We start from the raw sequence: 18,274 nt of genomic DNA, 5'->3' as shown, positions 1-18,274 counted from the left end.
AGATACCATGCATGTTTAACAAGCTTTAGAATTTTCCAAAAGAAATATAAGAAAATAAGTGGCATTGATTTATTTTCTGTAAGAAATTACACAAAGAGTTTTCCTATACATAGAAATGAACAGGGCTTATGTGTAGCTACATCTTTCAGCACGGCATTCAAAAGAGCATTAAGAGAATGTTGCTGTAATGCAGCTTGTTTATTCACATGTAGCTTGAGAACAACATCCAGGATAAACATATTGCCTCAGGTCTCAGCTCCATTTACTGTGTTAGAGAGAGGAGCACTAACTACTCAATACCTCACTATGGCACCATGCATTCTTCTAGTTCTGTATCTCATTTACTGTCTTCTTTGTAAGGTTTTTAGTTATTTGGATGCTTTCATGTCTCAATGTGAATAGTTGTCTTCTCCCAAAACCTTCTGGCCTGCCTTCAGACAGCTCAGGCTGCTGTATTCCCCTTCTTGTCAGTCTCTGGGAAATTGCTGCGTTCAAGCTGAGGTGAACAATACAAACATGGCCCAAAGCACTAGCCAAGCATCTTCCCAGCAATTGCTAAGCAATAGGGCCATATTGAGCCAAGATACACCAGAAGAGAACTGCAGTGTGAGACTCCTAGATTTGAATTTGGCTTAGCACTCTTTGGAGGAGTGCAATTCAGGTCCCACAAACAGTGCTTAAGACACTTGGCCAGGTAGCAGAGCTCCTGTGCTAATTAAATGGGTCTCTCAGCCAGCCTGGCTCTAGCACAGAATTTTCCTCACCCTGCTATGCTATTTAAGCCTATAAATGGCTCCAGCTATTGCAAGTGAAGGCCTTTTGGTTCCCTGAACACTGCACAGCACAGACCTGCTTATTGTGTTTTACTTGGAGAGTATGAACAACCCACTCCCTCTGTGCAACCAGTGCTTGACCTAGCACCCTTAATAAAATCACCCACATTTTTTCAATAAAATCCAATAACCTAGTTTTGAAAATGCTATTTCCAAACTGATTGAATAATTTCTAAATAAAACTGAAACTCTTACTTTAAATTATTTTTCCTCTCTGGGAACATATTGGACTTATTAATCAGTCCCCAGCTTCTGTGTCACTGCTACTATTGCAAATGTGCAAACAGAGTTATAGGAATGAACAGGATGATGCAAATCAAAAAGAAACAAAAATCATCATTCTTTTAACATCATTACAAAATTTCTCTCTTTTCTTCTTGAAGTCATTTTTATCTCTGATTTTTAATTCTTATTCCTATGCAGCAGTTTCCCTGTTACCCTTGTGTATATACTGTTTGAGCTTCCAATTTTTAATTTTTCTTCAATACTGCTCTATTTTTTTTTTTAATAACTTGGTTTTTTTTTCCTCTCCTGCTCCTATGTCCTCATGCTTGTTTACTTTGTCTCCCCTAGCCCTTACTAATTATTTCATGTCTCTTGGTCATTTAATTATGCACCATGGCTTTTCCTTTCTTACATTTTTATATTGCATTCCTTTATTCCACTCCTGCAGCTCTCTGATTTCTATGTGCTTGCTTAACTATTACCCAAATGGCTCCAAGCAGGACACACTCAAACTGAAGAATAAATAAATTAAAAGAAGAATACTATCTGTGGCCATGCGGTGTTGCCTAGCAACGCCCGGTACCTCTCCACAGCTTTTCTAGAGCCCTGGTGCCAACAGAGCTGTTCAGACTTATTGCTACAAATATATGCAAGATCCTTCTCACATTGTTCGGCCATTCACTGACGAATAAATGCAGAGGAAAACATAAATGAGAAAGAAAAACTCCAGAGAAAGCATCAGCAACAGAGCAAGAAATGGCCACCTACTCCGATGCACTCTTGTTTCTAATGTACTCTGTAAAACACCTGCAACTTTTATGTTATTGCTGTTCACCTATACTACTACTGTCACAATTTGTTGAGACGGAATGTAAATAAGATTTTTTTATGCAACTAAAATACGCTAAATTCAACCAAGTCTTAAATAGTTACTGTGGCTGCATTACTGGCTGAGAATAATTGGCTTCTTCTGAAAGATTTACACTAAAAAAAAAAAAAAGATAGCCTGCAGATTGTATAGGGTAGGAAAAATGGTCCAAGCATGACTGGAAATGTAGTGGAATTATAAAGTGAAGTTTTCCCAAAAAAAATATAGATTCAACATTAAAAGATTACCAATATTTATTACTTCTTATTACTTCAGATGCAACAGAAGTAAAATTCTCCCCCCAACACTTCTCTTTAAAATGTAAGCTTATGGGCTCCATCTTCAAGAGTTAGAACCAAATGCTCATTAAGTCGACGCTTCTCAAAGTATTGATGATTCAGCATGAGCTAGACTGAGTTATAAAGACACTAATCTAGTTTCACCAACAAACCAGGTTTTTTTGTTCGGTTTGTTTTTGGGTTTTTTTTCTTCCACAGCAGTGAAAGACTCCTTTCAACAACCAACTACCTGTAAGAAAGAAAGAGGATGAAATTACTCTTATTCAATGGACTAAAACTTTAAGGATATTTGGAGTCTTGAAAGAGGAGTCAAAAACTAGAAATGCTAAAACAAAAGATAACTACATAATTATGCTGAGGAGAAACCTATGACAAAGCCCCACAAAAATGATGAAAATGTTAACATTGTATTTCTGAAGATCATAAAAAAATCAGCATTCTTGCTTGGAAATTTTATATATAGCTAAACCAGCCTCAAAGCAATTTGATGTCTGCATAGCACTTGCACCAGTAGCAAGTGAAAAGAAAGCAGATCAGAGAGCATGTACCTTAAAAAGATATTTAACATTATTAGCAAAGACAGGCTGCAAATGATCCACACAAACAAAGAACAGAAACTAACTTTCAGGTACAAAATTAACCTCATTCCCAAAGTAGTGTTTGTAAAAATAAAAGGCTAAAGTAAGGTACATAGAGCTGAATAGAGAACACAGAAGAACCCATAGATCATGTAGATCATAAAATAAACATAGGCATTGCACAGTTAGGCACTTAAATTTAAAATGCCTAAAAAGGTTTCAAAACTTTATTTGGCACCTGCACATACTGAAGCAAACCAAGTTTTAATTATATAGTCAGATGCTATTTTACATAGAAGAGTTTCATGACCCACATACCTGAGCATGCTCAGAGAGTCCAAAACATTCAAGAATACAGGAGGCTAGAAGTGACAACTTGGACAATCACAGTTAATTTCCTGCTTTCACATTCAGTTCACATTCAGCTTTTCTTACCCAGTTGATGGAACCATCACCTTCTGATCAGCTGGTATTTCTAAATCCTCTTCTTGCTTAATTCCAGGCATTAGGCTCCTAGTCATTCTCATCCTCAGCCCTTGGCTGTACAGCCTCTTAATTGCACTATTAAATTTATTCTTATCTTTTTTTTATTCTAAACTTCAGTGTCACATGGTTCTTTATGATGTTCTAGTTCCTTCTGTATTGACAGTGCCTGTCGACTTTTTTGTAATATGCGCCTAATATTTATGTCAAGCTCATTAATGAAAATATTAAATGTTATGAATCTGAAGACTGATCCTTCAAAAAGCTCTGCTAAAAGCCCAGCAGATCTTTTTTAAGCACTTATCCCTCTCATTTCCTCTACAGCCAGTTCCTTATCCATGCTACTATTCTAATCTTAGCAGATGACACTTCATTATTGATTGGCAAAAATAAAAACCTAAAACCCCTGTTAGTGTGTCATCATTTATCCTTAAGAATAAAGCCCAATATGCTTTATTCTATCTTTCATTTTCCTTGATGCATTTAATAAACCTCTGCTTCAAAATTTTTTTTCAAAGTTTTGCATGCTGCCAATAAGAGAACAGCAGAGCAAGAGCTGCCCATCAATTTTCTATCTTTAAACACACACAAACTGCATTGGCTATTCTTTAATCAAGGACTTGCTCTACTACAAAGCTTGTAATTTCACATGTCAATTTTTCTGTGATACTTTTATGGATGTTGTTCTGTCCCTTTGATTTCAAACATAAAACATTCTAAGTTTTCTTTCTGGCCTGTCTGGGGTAATTTCCACTGCTGCACTTTTCTGCCCATTTACCCACCTTTTGCTTTATTCCCATTTTACTGAAACTAGGACAACAATCTACAAAGACTTCAGACAATACCTAAGATGTTTAATCCTATCTTCACACTAGCTTTGCTTGTTCTTTTATTTCTTTCCATTTAAATAGCTTAAGAATCTTCTACTATTTGTTTTATATAGCTGAATAACCTTTTACTATTTGTTTTAATTTCTTTCACCCAGAGTGACTCAACTTGACTTTTGAAAGTGCTTATTTTTTCCTCTGTATTTCCTGCTTTGCCAATCAATCCAATTTTTTCAACTCCTTATGGGTAGTCTTAATATTCTTTTTTAAGTTGTTTTACAGTTCAGTGTGAAATTATTCTTTACAAATTGGGATTCAAAATCCAAATAACTTTTTTTATATTTCTATTACTAATCATTTTCTCAAAACTAGTGGTTTTGAACTGTTTAGCTTAGTTCACACATCTAAACAGTTTTCTTAACTTCTGATTTTGTCTAAAAAACAAATTTTGGTAACAAAGCTTGTCAGTTATCACATCAAAGAATACTTGCACACTACTATTATTAGGATATGTGGTTTACAGGCTGCATTTAAAAAGTCAAAGTGTCTTACAAACAATGACTTACTTCTGTAATAGATTATAATCAATTCCAAGTACAGAAAGTGGTGATGGTAAAAGAATGAGGATGGAGAACTTCAGAAAATGTAATTTTTGGTATGTCTCCTAAGAGTTATACTAATCAGTAAAGCAAAGCAGGAGAAAGGGCAAACCCTACAGAAATTCACAAAGAGGAACTATTCCAAAGCAAAGCAAATAAAAATTAAAAAAACCCAAAACACAAAACCCCAAACAAAAACAAACAAGAAACTAGCAAAACAAAAACTCACCCAAAAGAGTGTTCTTAGCACACCTTTATGATCATACCATACCTCCCCCAATGGCCTGGAAATCAGAATCATAAAAGCAGGGAAACTATGACACATACCTAGAGTAGATTAATTTCTAAGTGTAAATGAACTGCCTAAACACTGTGGGAATAAAACCAGAAAGTTATGCAAATTAAAGTTAAAAAGGAAGAGGAATAAATTGTGAAATGATAGTAAGACAACTGTTCTATATACATGAAAAGCAAGAAGAAAATGAAGAAAAGTACAAATTATATACAACAGAGCAATAAGTGATGCAGAATCAACAGCCCTTCCTGTTCTCTCTAGGAAGATAGCACAGTATAGCCATAACTACAACTAAAGAAATACATTTTTAGCAAGAACATGGGATTGCAGGCTTGAGCATGGAAAAAAAAGAAAAAGAGGTTTGGTAATTAATTTTTTTAGTCAGACTGATGCAGCTCATGTGTCACTAAGTCATCAAGGAACTAACTGAAGCAATGCATGGACCACTATCAATTGCACCCACTAGAAGGCTTGTGGTTCCAAAAGGTCAGAAGAGAAAGACATAATGCTCCCCTTGAGAGAGGGGGATTGGGAGTGAGGAGGAACAAAAACAAAAAAACAAACAAACAAACAAAAAATATAAATCACACCTCCAGGCAGAGAAACTGGAGTAACTATATTAAAACTTATATTTTTATATAAAAAGTGTCAGCCTGGGCATGTAAAACCAATGTTAAATCAATCTTATTTTTTGTCTTTCAGAGGATGAATGAACACAAGAATTACTGGAAGGGTAGGTGTGGCAAATCTAGAATAAATTTCCCCTCCCTCCCCATTATTCCAAAGCACATTTTCATAAGCCAACAAAAAATTTAGATTAAAAAAATATCCAGTGAGTGTACAACTAACTGAAAAATAATCCCTAGGTTGTTTTCTATCACCAAAACATAACCCGAATCAAGATGATTCATGATTCACCCAAGATCTCAGTGACTTGGTTAATTGGAAAAAATTAATGTGCTAATGGTTCCTACTGTCATAATGTTTGGTGGAATAAGGGAAACAGGCAAGGAAGAGATATTAAACATTTCAAAAGGCAAGAAGAGAATTTCAAAATCAAGCCAAACTAATGGGTCAGAATTTGTGCCATAAATACAGGACAATCCAACACTTTTGTAGAAGGAACAGCATATGTCTGATAGTTCAGTAGTGAAACAAAGAAATTATTTCATTCTAATTGGTGCTAACTAGGTCCCAGGTGAAAGACTATGTAGCTTTTCATCCATCATGGTTAGAGAAAGATGTAGGAAATTAAAATCTAAAGAAAAGAAAAGAAAAGAAAAAAAAAACCCAAAAAACAGTTTCAGAAAACATGACTAGTAAAGAAGATCTGGAGGAAAATACAGAACTGGAAGCATGCCTAACAGGAATCTTCTAATTTAAAAGACTCATAAATGGTTTGGGTTGGAAGAAACCTTGAAGATAATCTAGTCCCAAAAATCCTCAGCCTTACTTCCAAGGATGGGGCATTCACACACAGGCAGACTGACACATAGATTTATTAAAGATGTTATAACAGAATTTATACAAAAGGTCAACAATCATCAATTGCTCATCAAGTAGTAGAAGATGATAATTTGATCTTCAATAAATAAAATACAGCATATTTTAGGAAAAAATATTTCTGCATTGATTAAACACTAACAAGAATAAGAAGTCTCCGACATCATGTGCCATTAGAAATGGGTTATACAAACACCTGTCAAGAGATGGATTTCAATCTAGAAATTCTCCTAACTACTCCTCCCAAACCTTTATTTTTATGATTCTATTATTAGACTGATTTCTATTTACAGCCATTGCCAAATTAAACCTGCTGTGTAGAAACACTATAGCATATTCCTAGCACACAAGAAATGAGTTTATTATCCTCCCCTTAAGTGATTTTGATTATAAAGATTTCATTTTACACTTGCTATTTTTACCATCTGTTGCATTATTAACATAAAAAACTTTACCATTCTTTTCTGAATATAGCATATCCTTGAAAGCACCTATACAGGAAATTATTTGGATGCTTCTTAATTAATTTACTTGATTCAGCAATGTTAATAACAATCCTCTCACATGCTACATGAACAACAATACTTCAACTTATTTTTTAAGGAAAAAAAACATAGACATGAATTACAATTTGACAATTTTCAAACTGAATACATGTGGCAGGATCCTTAGCTTTGCAGAAGAAAACATCTCCCAGTTCAGTCAGCAATTAAGCAATAGTACATTATAGTCCCGTTCTCAGCAGCAGAGGAGAAAAGAAAGTTCTGCTGAGTTATTGTTCCAGATAATTGCTGATGAACCAGGACTGACTGAGTATAGAAGAAATAACTGCAGAAAACACATATGTGTAACTTTCTGAAGACAGCTGGAACTGCTGGAACAGGGAGACTGTTCCAGAAAGACTTGTGAGGGAATACATCTCAAAAAGAGTCCCTAGAAAGTCTGCATACTGAAGAACTATATTCAACACTATATTCAAACAATGAATCAGTTTATAAAAAAAAAACAAATACATCATTTTGAAAATCTCAAATAATTCCTGAGATTCACCATCAAAAATGTGGGAGTTCCTGAAACCAGGACAGTACTATAATTAAAGAATACTGAGTATTGTAAGTGATGAGGCAGTTACCTGCTCTGCACCTGAGAATTGCACATAGTGATAAAAATGCCAAACAAACTGACCAAAAGAAGGTTTTTAAAGCTAAAATTTGTTTCCCAGCTCCTTTTACTTCTACTGAGCAGGCATCATCCAGGACTTAGATACTATAAATAAATCTGGAGTGAGTAGTTGCTAACAGGCTAACAATGGCACAGGATTCTTCAGGAAACAACATACAAGCATTTACAATTTCTCAACCTAAAGGTCATGACCATTTCTAAACAGAATGGAAAGCGCCCTTCACTAATACAGCAAAGAGCAATCTTGGATTCAACATAGGCAATAGCTTACAAAACAGAACAAAACAAAAAAAAACAAACAAAAAAAAAAAATTAAAAAAAAAAATAAAAAGAGTGGGAGTAGAAAGTCTGAAAAAAGAGAAGCTAGTCTTGGTATTTTCTGTTTTCCAAAAAATCCAGCTTTATCTCCACCCAGTAACCACAGGAAAGTATGCAGAAATCTACATCTGAAAGAATATAATTCTAAGCAGAAGCTGAAAGTTGACAGTGAAGATGGTTTCTGATCCTATCTCTATTCTGATTTGCTCAATGGGAATGAGTTGGACTTACCTAGAATTCAGCATTTTAACCAAACATTTTTCATTTTGTTGTATGATTATGTGCAAAGCTAAACAATTTGCAACTCTGAAACGCTTCCGTTTTGAAATGGTTAAGATCAGAAATACACCTGGAACAAAATGCTGCTCACTAAATGGTGAATGCTGCTCTATGAAAGAGGAATAATCCAACATCAAATAAGAGGAATACCAAACCTGAAGAACTCTGAAGGTAAAAGGCTAGAGGTGGTTGCACACACCACTCCAGAAGATCCACGGGGTGAGAAGGAACCTTTTGTGCAGTACTAAGAAAGCATTTGGCACAACTTGCCATCATCCAGTATTTGCAATTTAATACTGAGAAAATGTGCATAAACCCATATAATCTGTTGCATCCAGGCAAGTTCAGAGCTATTGAGATATTCCAATGAAAACACCTTAAGATATTGAAACTAATATAAAACAAAATTCAAGAAAATTCATCATATGCATTTCTTAGAGCAAGTATAAGTGATATCATATATAAACATGTAAACCACTTTATTCCAGTGAAAGGGATAAATGCCAGCATATGCTATCGATAAGAGAAAATGCAGAGTAATTAGTTAATCTAAAAAATGCATGAGTAGGAATTTGACTGCTAAATGATTAAACTGGTACATTTTAAAATGCGTATTAATATTTAATTATTGACACTATGAGAAAAGAGAAAATCTCTTGATGTTACTTCTCAGCTCTTTCTGATACTCAGCAACACATGTATTATTCATATGAATAGTTTGTGCATATACAGTCAATCACTAGTTAAATAAAAGAATCATTCTCAAATTCCCTAATCACCTCAATAGATCCTAACGCAATATTTTCCACATTTGGGAATCAGAGCGTTTTATTTAAGAAATCAGTCTGGCCATGATGAATACAGCACAGCTCCAGCAGACATCAGTTCAAAGAATCAGATGTCAAAGTGCTCCCTCTAATGTCCCTTAATCATCACACCAATTAGTGGTTGAATAGTGATGTGATTAGAAAGACTGCTGCTATCCTATACCTATTCAGTCTAGTAGAATTCTACATATGTTCTACCAATTAATGTTTGAATAGAGCAGCGATTAGAGAGACATCTGCCATTGTATACCCATTCAGAAAACAGCTAAACTTGCATATTCATATGCAATGAAGACAAAAATAAATATTTGCAAAGGTAAACTATACGTTTAGATTATAAATATAATTGAGTTGATTTCCTTTAATGAGTGTTCTCTATTTTACAATATTTGGAATTATTTTTTATTTATAAATATAGAATCTTTCATCAATACACATCTAGAAATGGACAAATTATTCACTGAAAAAGCATTTATTCATTAAGGTCCTGATTTCAGGCCTTCGGTGTACTGAGTTCCATATCTACTTATTTGCAATTTGCACTATTTCTACTTCACTCCATCAGTTATTTGTGAAATTCTAACTTGATTATTCTGTAAGCATGATACATGACTAGGCAAAAAAATCGTGAACTTTTTCCACCTCACTGGAAGGCAATACTTAAGAGTAATACAGTGATTAAGTGATTACAGCTGAGAAAGATGACCCTGTTTACAGATATTTCTATGCAAGTTTGGACATTTGTACATCAAGAGGTATTTAAATACCTTTTTTAAAATAATTTCTTTTCACAGATGTTTATATGTAGTGGTAACAGCCACAGAAATACTACCAAAGTGAAAAGCAGTTTGAAGTTTTAGCAAGCTCTTATTACTAGTGTTTTAAGAGAGTACCCTTGTCCTCTGAACGTGAAGAGCAACATGAGCTGTTACATCTTGCAATGAATTGCAGATCTCACACTCCATTATTAGCACAAAGCAACTTAATGCTGCACAGAAAAAGACAAGGTGAAGAATTTGGTTTTCTCTAATAGGTGGAAAGAATTATAGTACAGTTATAGTACTTTTTCAAAGTGAGCCCCTGTCAAAAAGAAAAAAAAAAAAAGCAAAAAAACCCAGGTGAGCATCAAAATTATTTTGTTCACAGAAAAGAGGCTCTTTTTGTACAATGCTGATCAGGCTTAGCACATGTAAGGACAAAGAACAATGCTACTACTGCCAGAAAATCAATACTGTTACAGGCTATGGCAATTAGCTACAAACCAATTTAAATCCCATTTCCTTTTCACCTTCTTGTTGTGTTGAAATACTTCCAGCATTTCCATCTGGAGCAAATCTTACAATTATTTCTAAATGCAGAAATTGAAGCAAGTCTGAATACATAGGTGAATCTATATCAACTTCCCACCTATTAGTAGGTAACTACAAGATTTCATTACCAAAAAGAAGGCTGGACTAAAATATCCCACTGAATTCCCCAGTGACAAGTCAATTTATAAAAGCTGTGGAGGTGAATTTCATTTAAATTACAAACCTGCACATGCACAAGGTAAAACAAAACTCATTCTATAATCCTTAGAAATCCTGTTCCTAAAGCAAGGAAATCAGTGTGCTGGGTGCAGTGCAAATGTACACAATGTGTGCCCCCCTAGTTGGTGATCTAAATGAAGGTAAGCACAAAACACACACAGAAATTGAATTATAAAGAGATGGAAACCACAAATGAAAAATATCAATCCAAAGTCTAAACAATCCTGAACTACTTAGGAAAGACCAGAAATCAAAGCAAATTGTCAGTTTCACAGTTTGCTTTTGTTTCATCTGTAAATTGATGATCTAATGCGACCTAGATTTTGCACCCTTCTTTAATGCTTACTATTAGAACAACCATTTCAAAACTTTTCTACTTTTAAATTTTTCTGGACAGCAGAAATCTTTGTTCCCCCAGTGAACTAGAGGCATCTGTTTATAGCTCTTTTCAGCATGACTCATAAGAAACAGGAGTGTTAATGCTTAGGTCTAACTGTTACTGAGGGTGACATAGCAATAAAGAGTTTTCCTATTCTGATACAAATGTCTAAGTTAAAATTTCTGAAGGAAATCTGACTAAACTTGCACCTACAGCTATAAATAATTTTTACAGCAACACTTGGTTGCTAACATAGTAAATAAACAATAGCACTCACTGAAAGCATACATGAATCTTCCTGGAAAAGAATACTTTTCCAATGCTGAGGAAAGATACTGACATTCTGTTTCCACTTCAGAACTCATTAATTGGGTAACCCGAAGTGTCTCAGAGCAGGCTAGGAGTTAAAATTTCACTTGTGTGATTATTCTGAAGAAATATGTAAGTCTGCCATCTGGAAGTGTATTAGACATTACAAAGTCACTGTGTGCATGCCTCAGCAGATGCAGCTTTTGTTCAGAGTTTTGATGGCTGTTAATTTAATTAGTTTTGTATTTTCATACTCCCACCTTCCTTTCAACAGTAGTTTTGCAAAGGCAGCATCAGAACAGCTTTAAAAGAATACAAAGCTAAAAGCCAAATTCAGATTTTAAGGAAATGGAAACAAATAAAGTTGATATGGACTTCAAATGGAGCTTAATCTATTCATTAGCAGGCCTAAACATTATCACCAGTGGCTCTTTAGACCAAAACAAAAAACTGTGTTCAATGAATCCTTTCCTACATTAGCTTTCTTAATTTAAGGAGGCAAGGAAAGGATTCAACCATTTTATTCCCTTTTTTTATTAAAACCACCCAACAACAATGATCTGGAGAATGTAAAAGGTCCCTTACTTCTTACTGATGTCTTTTATGTAATGGGAGGCCACATGAATATTTGATTTTTTTTCCACTTTTCAGGGCTTTTTCTGCTATAGTAAGCTAAGAGTAAGCTATGGGGTAAATCTTACACAGTAAGAGTAAGGTACATATCTCTGAAGTTTGTCAGTTTTAAAATCTGGGATCATTACCCATCTGAAAAAAAGGACTAATTAGGTTACTACATAGATACCCAGCTGCCCTGCTGAATGGATACCTGAGCTGCCTAACAAACAGTTTCTGAAAACAGAGGAGTTTCCAGTCTGGTATTGATTTCAGGTCACCTGAACACATGGCAATGTCAACTGCAGCTGCCCAGGAGCCACTTGCTAAGCAGCCCAACATTCTCTGCAGCAGAAACACACAGTTGTGGGCAATATCTGCATCAGACATCCCAAAATAATCATCCAAGTTCACAAACAGAAGGTTTTTATGTACATAAGCTTCTAGTTCACATAACATTATCTAAGCCAATAAATACAAGAAAATAGGAATATCAGCTGTAGCAAGAAATAGATTCTTATAATCAATACTATAAAACAGAAAACCGTACTAAGAGCATTGCCGAAATGTTAAGGATATCCTGTGTTGGTCCTCCCAGCAAATATTTGTTGTTCATACTGGATTTTGTGATTTTAAGAAACTGGAGAACTTTGTGGCATTTTTGGTTGGGTTTGTGTTTTGTTGAGTTTTGAATGACATATTTTTGATTAAAACAAAGTCAACTTCCTACCTGAATTATCCTTTTTAGTGGGAGAAGGTGTTTCCACAACACTATGAAAAAACACCAATATCATTAGACCCATAAGGAAGCTAGTACTCTACCTGAAAGATTTCTGAACTTAGAGGATTATGTAAGACAACCTGTAGGAAGACAGTAAAAATACTACAAACCTTTTAATCAGATGAGAGATCAAAGAGACAAAAAAGTCTGATAAGATTAGTCAAATACCACACTGAGACTAGGAATTCAAATACCTAAAGAGAAAATGATGATATCTAATGGCAGAAATAAAGAAGAGTATAGACAGCTTACAGCAAAAAAAAAAAACATTTATTCAAAAATCAACTATTTCCTGAAAAATACAATGCACATTTAAAATCCAGAGTTATGTTTTAATCTAAGCTTTATGTATTTATATAAAATAGGTACATATTACAGGCTCCCTTACTTCTGTAGCAAAATAAAATTAGATTTAAGTGTCTCAGAAAGGATAGTGAAGTGCTGCTCTGCCCAGTGTGACTCTTGGAAAACAGAAAGAATAGGAGGAAGTGGCAGAAGAGGCTACCCAGGGAAATCAAGGAGCTCAGCACGGCTCAGGATGTGACACTTGAGAGGGATCAGACTCCATAACAAAAGGGACAGAAGTTGTATCAAACACTTACTAAAATCACCAAAAATGAAAAAAGTGTGGAATGCAATAGGTTCTGAAAAGTAAACAGCTCATCACAAAAAGACTTTGTATCTACATGAACAAACTAGAAGCCAAATGTGGCTACTGAATAACACAAGACACTCTAATTTCTCTCTCACAGCTGTGATTTCAGACTCAATGGCTGTTCCAGATGCAATGATAAACACGTTCCAGATGCAATGATAAATGTGCACTTACTGAACAGTTTTTGTCAGAATTCCTTTTCCATTGCTTCTTGACTTGTTTCTTTGCTGCAGTTGAGTGAAGAGTTGCATGTGTTTGTTTTCGGGGATTTAAAGCCAGAATGTTCTGCAGAAAAAGAATAAAAAGCATTAAAATATAGATCAAAATTTCTATTAAGGTTCAAAGCCTCGTAGATCACACTTTACACACTTATTTACAGAGCTATGTAAAATCAAATGCAATTATTCAACATTATATCCCAACTCCATACTAATTTGCTTTGATTTGCATTGTCCATGCCATTTAGATGATGAATATTTAAAGACAATGCTAGGATTACTAGAAAACACAATTATATTTAGTAGCTTTAATAATTGTTTCCATTCCCAGATATTTTTCATGTACAGCATATAGAAATACATAGTTCTGCTTAATTGTATCACTCCAAGTAACACTTGTAGAGCAAAACAAGCAAAAATGTTTTAAAAGATCTGGGTTCTTTCTGACTGTATCATCATTTCAGCATAAACTCTGATTTCCCAATGAAAATAATGTCCTCCTAAGCTTAGTGAGCTGATGAGCTAACTCAATTATCTTAGAATCCTTTTATTTGCAAGGACACAAACCTCAGGAATGTAGCTATACTTTTAAGTCAGAGTGGTGGTCTGACAACACAGGCAGAATGAAGTTTGCAATATTTTGCACTATCCTAGTGTTACTCAACAAATGAAATCAAATTTTTGGAAACAAAACTCTTTTTAAAACCAGGCAAGTAAGATATCTATAGCAAAAGTGACCTTGTTTATTTCAAGGGATGAGCATGAAAGATCCAAGAGACAGATCCAGACTCAGGTCTGTGACAGAACAAAAACAGGCACATTGTTGGTTGTAACTTCTGGAATTAGCTGGCCAGTTTACCTTTAAAAAAGCCTTGGCTTTAGCACTACATGTCTCCACTGTGGTGAGTAGTGTGTCTTTATTCTGCTACTATATGTCAAAGACATGTCAGACTGATTTACAGAAACATGGTGAGTGTGATGGGGTTATGAATATAATATTGTGAGTATTCCTAATTTTAAAACTCTGCTTCAGAGGGTGATAATGATGAAACAGTCATCTCTTGTGTTAAGATTTTATTGTGCTTATTATGGGGACTTTCTATTTTAAATGTGAAGGAGTCACTTTCTATTCAAATATGTAATGCCTTATTCTGAACTGATTGATTATGCGACTTTCCCACAAACCAGAAACTTCACCTCTTTGAAAATTCTACCTGCAAACAACAACACAGCCCTACACAGTAACTCCCAGCTTGCCTGAAGCACAGAAACAAAAAGTGAGATACAACATCCAAAAAACATATAGACTATTTAGCAGCCTACATCTTTCAGAAAGAGTCACAGGGTGTTTTTGGATATGCCCCTGCAATTCCAGCAGCAAAGACTCTGCTCCACTCCAGGATGTTCCCCAGATGAGTACCTCAGGCAAGATGTGGCAACAAAATGCATTCAGTAGTTATTTATGCCAATTTATTTTGCCCTTAATTAAAACAGAGCAGGGACATCCACATAAGGGATATCTCAGTGGATACTTGAATCTCTCAGGATGATCAAACTCAACTGTCAGAGCATTATCTGACTGTTGAGTGCCCAAATTACCCAAGCTGGGCACTAGGTTCTGAATCACATAAAAACTTCAGTAAAATTTAGTCTACTCTCTTTTATAATTGCTTAATGCTTGGCCATGAATATTATAATTATTTTAGCAAACTGAAATGAATTGCAAATTCCTAGCAATAAACTGTAACAGATGTACTCCACTGGGTACAGCACCAGTTGGTTTAAAACATGGAACAAATGGTGGGGCAAGCCAAGGACGGAAGAATCCCCATATGTTTGCTCCTGTTGGAATTCTGCAGCAGGAGCATGGCTCCAAGCGCAACAGTTGCAGAAATCCAAAAGGACTACGTAGCACAGCATGTCCCAGAATTAAATCTGAAATAAAACTGGCACAGAAAATAGTAAATTACATATACAATATAAAAATTGCTTATATTTCCACTACACAAATAATATACTATCTGCCTAAATCTTGGATTGCTGACCAAAGTGGCTGCTCTAGCTAGAGGTCCATGGTGTTTAAGAACAACTCAGAAGTTAACTGCTTAAATGGGAAAATAATGTAAATGCTCTTGGGTCAGTTGAACTGTCAGAAGTGAAATTTGTGAGTGTGTTTTCTTCCTATTCATTTCAGTTCCCTGGTTGGCTTTTCACAGCTTATGGCTAGTCAGACATTTAGTAAATTTAACAAACAAATTCTGATGGGTCAGCCAGTAAGTGCAAAATTACTGAGAAGAAAGTTCTAGAGTATGTATTACAAATAACAATGAATACACACAACTAAACAAAAAAAATAAACCACTTGGATATGCAAGAAAGGAAACCTGAGACCTCCAATCTCTCAAACACACTGGTCATCTGAGCAGGGGAAGAGTTCATTGGTTAGAATAATTTGGGCACCTGCAATCTTGCTTGTCTGAATCCCAAGCTTATTCTGCTACATGAATTCACATTCTTGATAGATGAGATGTTGTTTGATCTCTCTAGATGTTGAAAGGGCAAGACTCAAGTTCCCCAACAGAGGATGTGGGTGCATAATGCATCCCTTTTCAAAGTACTATGAATTTTGGATTTCACATTAAGTTGCTATTTGTACAGTAAAGCACAACCTAAGAAATTACATCTTTATGGTTTTACATAACTGGTTCCATTTATTACATTAATAGTAGATATAAATTCATTATCATTAATGGCTGCAAATCAGCCATAAGGATAGTTTATTTCAGCAGAAATCCATTGTGGTGCTCTGCTGGTGAAAAGAGAGATGGGGCTATGAGTAAGGACACAGAAGTGAACTGAGCCCATGCTGAGTTTGTGACTCGTGGCACAGAGCACAACATACACAGTCAAGTTAACCCTGCAGCTCTGCACAGCACTGATGATTATGGGCACCATAAAAGTATTATAACTTCCTCCACTATTTCCATAGATTAATTTGAAGACTTCGCTTTGGGAAAAAAGCCAAGAAGTCCATATCTGTGGAATGCAACTCAAATATATTTTGCAGATGACCTCCTCAAATATAATTACCTTAAGAAATTCCTTTAATAATTACCCATGACAATGACTACTTTCAGGTCTTTTAAAAGACAACAATTCTCATAAGCTACAAAATACAGAAGAATGGTTCCATTTTAGAACACATCCTCTTCTAGAAAGGAACAGATTTTTTATGTTTAATAGATATTGATTAGGTTGCAAGTATCCTAAAAGGTAATAATCTACTCATGTGTAATGTACATTGAAAATGACTAGCATGTAAAAGTCATAGCTACAGTTTTTAAATTTTGAGAATTTAGTGATAGATGGTTATGTTGATCTGTGCCAACAGCAACATAGCTTCTGAGATTAAACTTACCATAAGTTATGAATTAGATGTTTATTGCTTAGCTTCTACTTTAAATGGCATGACTAAGAAGTCTACACAAAAAATACTAGCTCTAATTTTCACTATCATCTATTAATGAAAAGGCTGTAAAAGTTTTAAAGCTGCATGTTATATCACAGTGAGTAATTTATCAGGAATTTGAATTAATATTACTCCAAGTAAGTGATTTCAAAGCAGTCATCCAAGATAGGATACACTCTCCAGTTGGGAGTCCTGTCTCTGATACAGCACTTTCAGGTAAATCAAGACAGGTTTGGCACATGCTCTGCAGTGATGTTACATAAATATCCAACGACATTTAATTTTGCTTTTAATTTCATTAAAAGTGTCACACACTTTTTATTCTCATCTCATAAAGCCACTCTTTTCCTGAAATCAGAAGCTATTTCAATTAAATGTGATTCTTAATAAAGTGCATATTCAGCAAAATAAAATATAAAGTTATGGAAGCACTAGGCTCATTGGGAATGCTCCAAACTCAGTGGGAAGGGGGGGCAGCCAGAAAGGGGATGTTGAAGAAAAAAAGTGCAATTCAGAACACAGGAGGGACTGCAGTAACTTTAAGACAGTCATCAAAAAGTCCTGCAAGTCTAGTAGTGTCTCTGTAAATTACGTGACATTAATTCAAATTTTGAAAGCTTTTCTTTAAAGCACTATGGTGTGAAATCTTTGGCTTTTCTTTTTTCTCCCCAAAAGCAAGAACCCTAGAAAGGTGTCTTGTTTATGTGGACTTTAGCTCTCATTCAAAACAATACATTTGGAAAAAATCAATAGTTAAAAATCACTCCTCTTCTGGAGAGCCTCCTACTGAAACCAATGAGTTGCACCAGGAGTATTTAGTTCATAGTAATCCTCATATTAGTTATTGTTCATTCAAAGCCAGAATAAGGATCAGAAAATCTATCTTCAGGCTCTGCCACAGGTTGTGATATTAAAACTGTGTAAAATTCTCAAAAAGATAAAGCAAATATTTGCTCATTTCAAGGATTCTGTGGACTTCCTGTAGCTTGTTGGAAAAGTTTCTTATGAACTCCTCCTGAAGTTCACCACAGGTCAATATGTGTACTGCCTCAGGGAAGCTGTGGAAAATGCAACAGTTCACATGCAGACTGTGATTGCCTGTGATAAAACAAGGTCCCATGTGTCACTTTCCTAGGTTTAGCATACAGCTCGTTTCCCCAGCCCAGCCCTGCCATACACAGGCTATATCCTGATTTAATCCAGTTG

The 18,274-nt window shown here is 35.2% G+C and overlaps 1 protein-coding gene across 1 annotated transcript in view; it reads right to left on the bottom strand.

The window, feature by feature from the left end:
- DPYD (dihydropyrimidine dehydrogenase) overlaps nucleotides 1-18,274 on the bottom strand; it is a 320,908-nt gene that overhangs the window by 288,393 nt on the left and 14,241 nt on the right. Inside the window, exon 2 of the mRNA XM_079314282.1 lies at nucleotides 13,556-13,666. Coding sequence (XP_079170408.1) covers nucleotides 13,556-13,666 — 111 coding nt within the window. The remainder of the gene's footprint in view (nucleotides 1-13,555; nucleotides 13,667-18,274) is intronic.

This window comes from Erithacus rubecula (genome assembly GCF_903797595.1).
Source record: "Erithacus rubecula genome assembly, chromosome: 10".
NCBI lineage: Eukaryota > Metazoa > Chordata > Aves > Passeriformes > Muscicapidae > Erithacus > Erithacus rubecula.
This window is presented reverse-complemented; position numbering and strand designations above follow the sequence as displayed.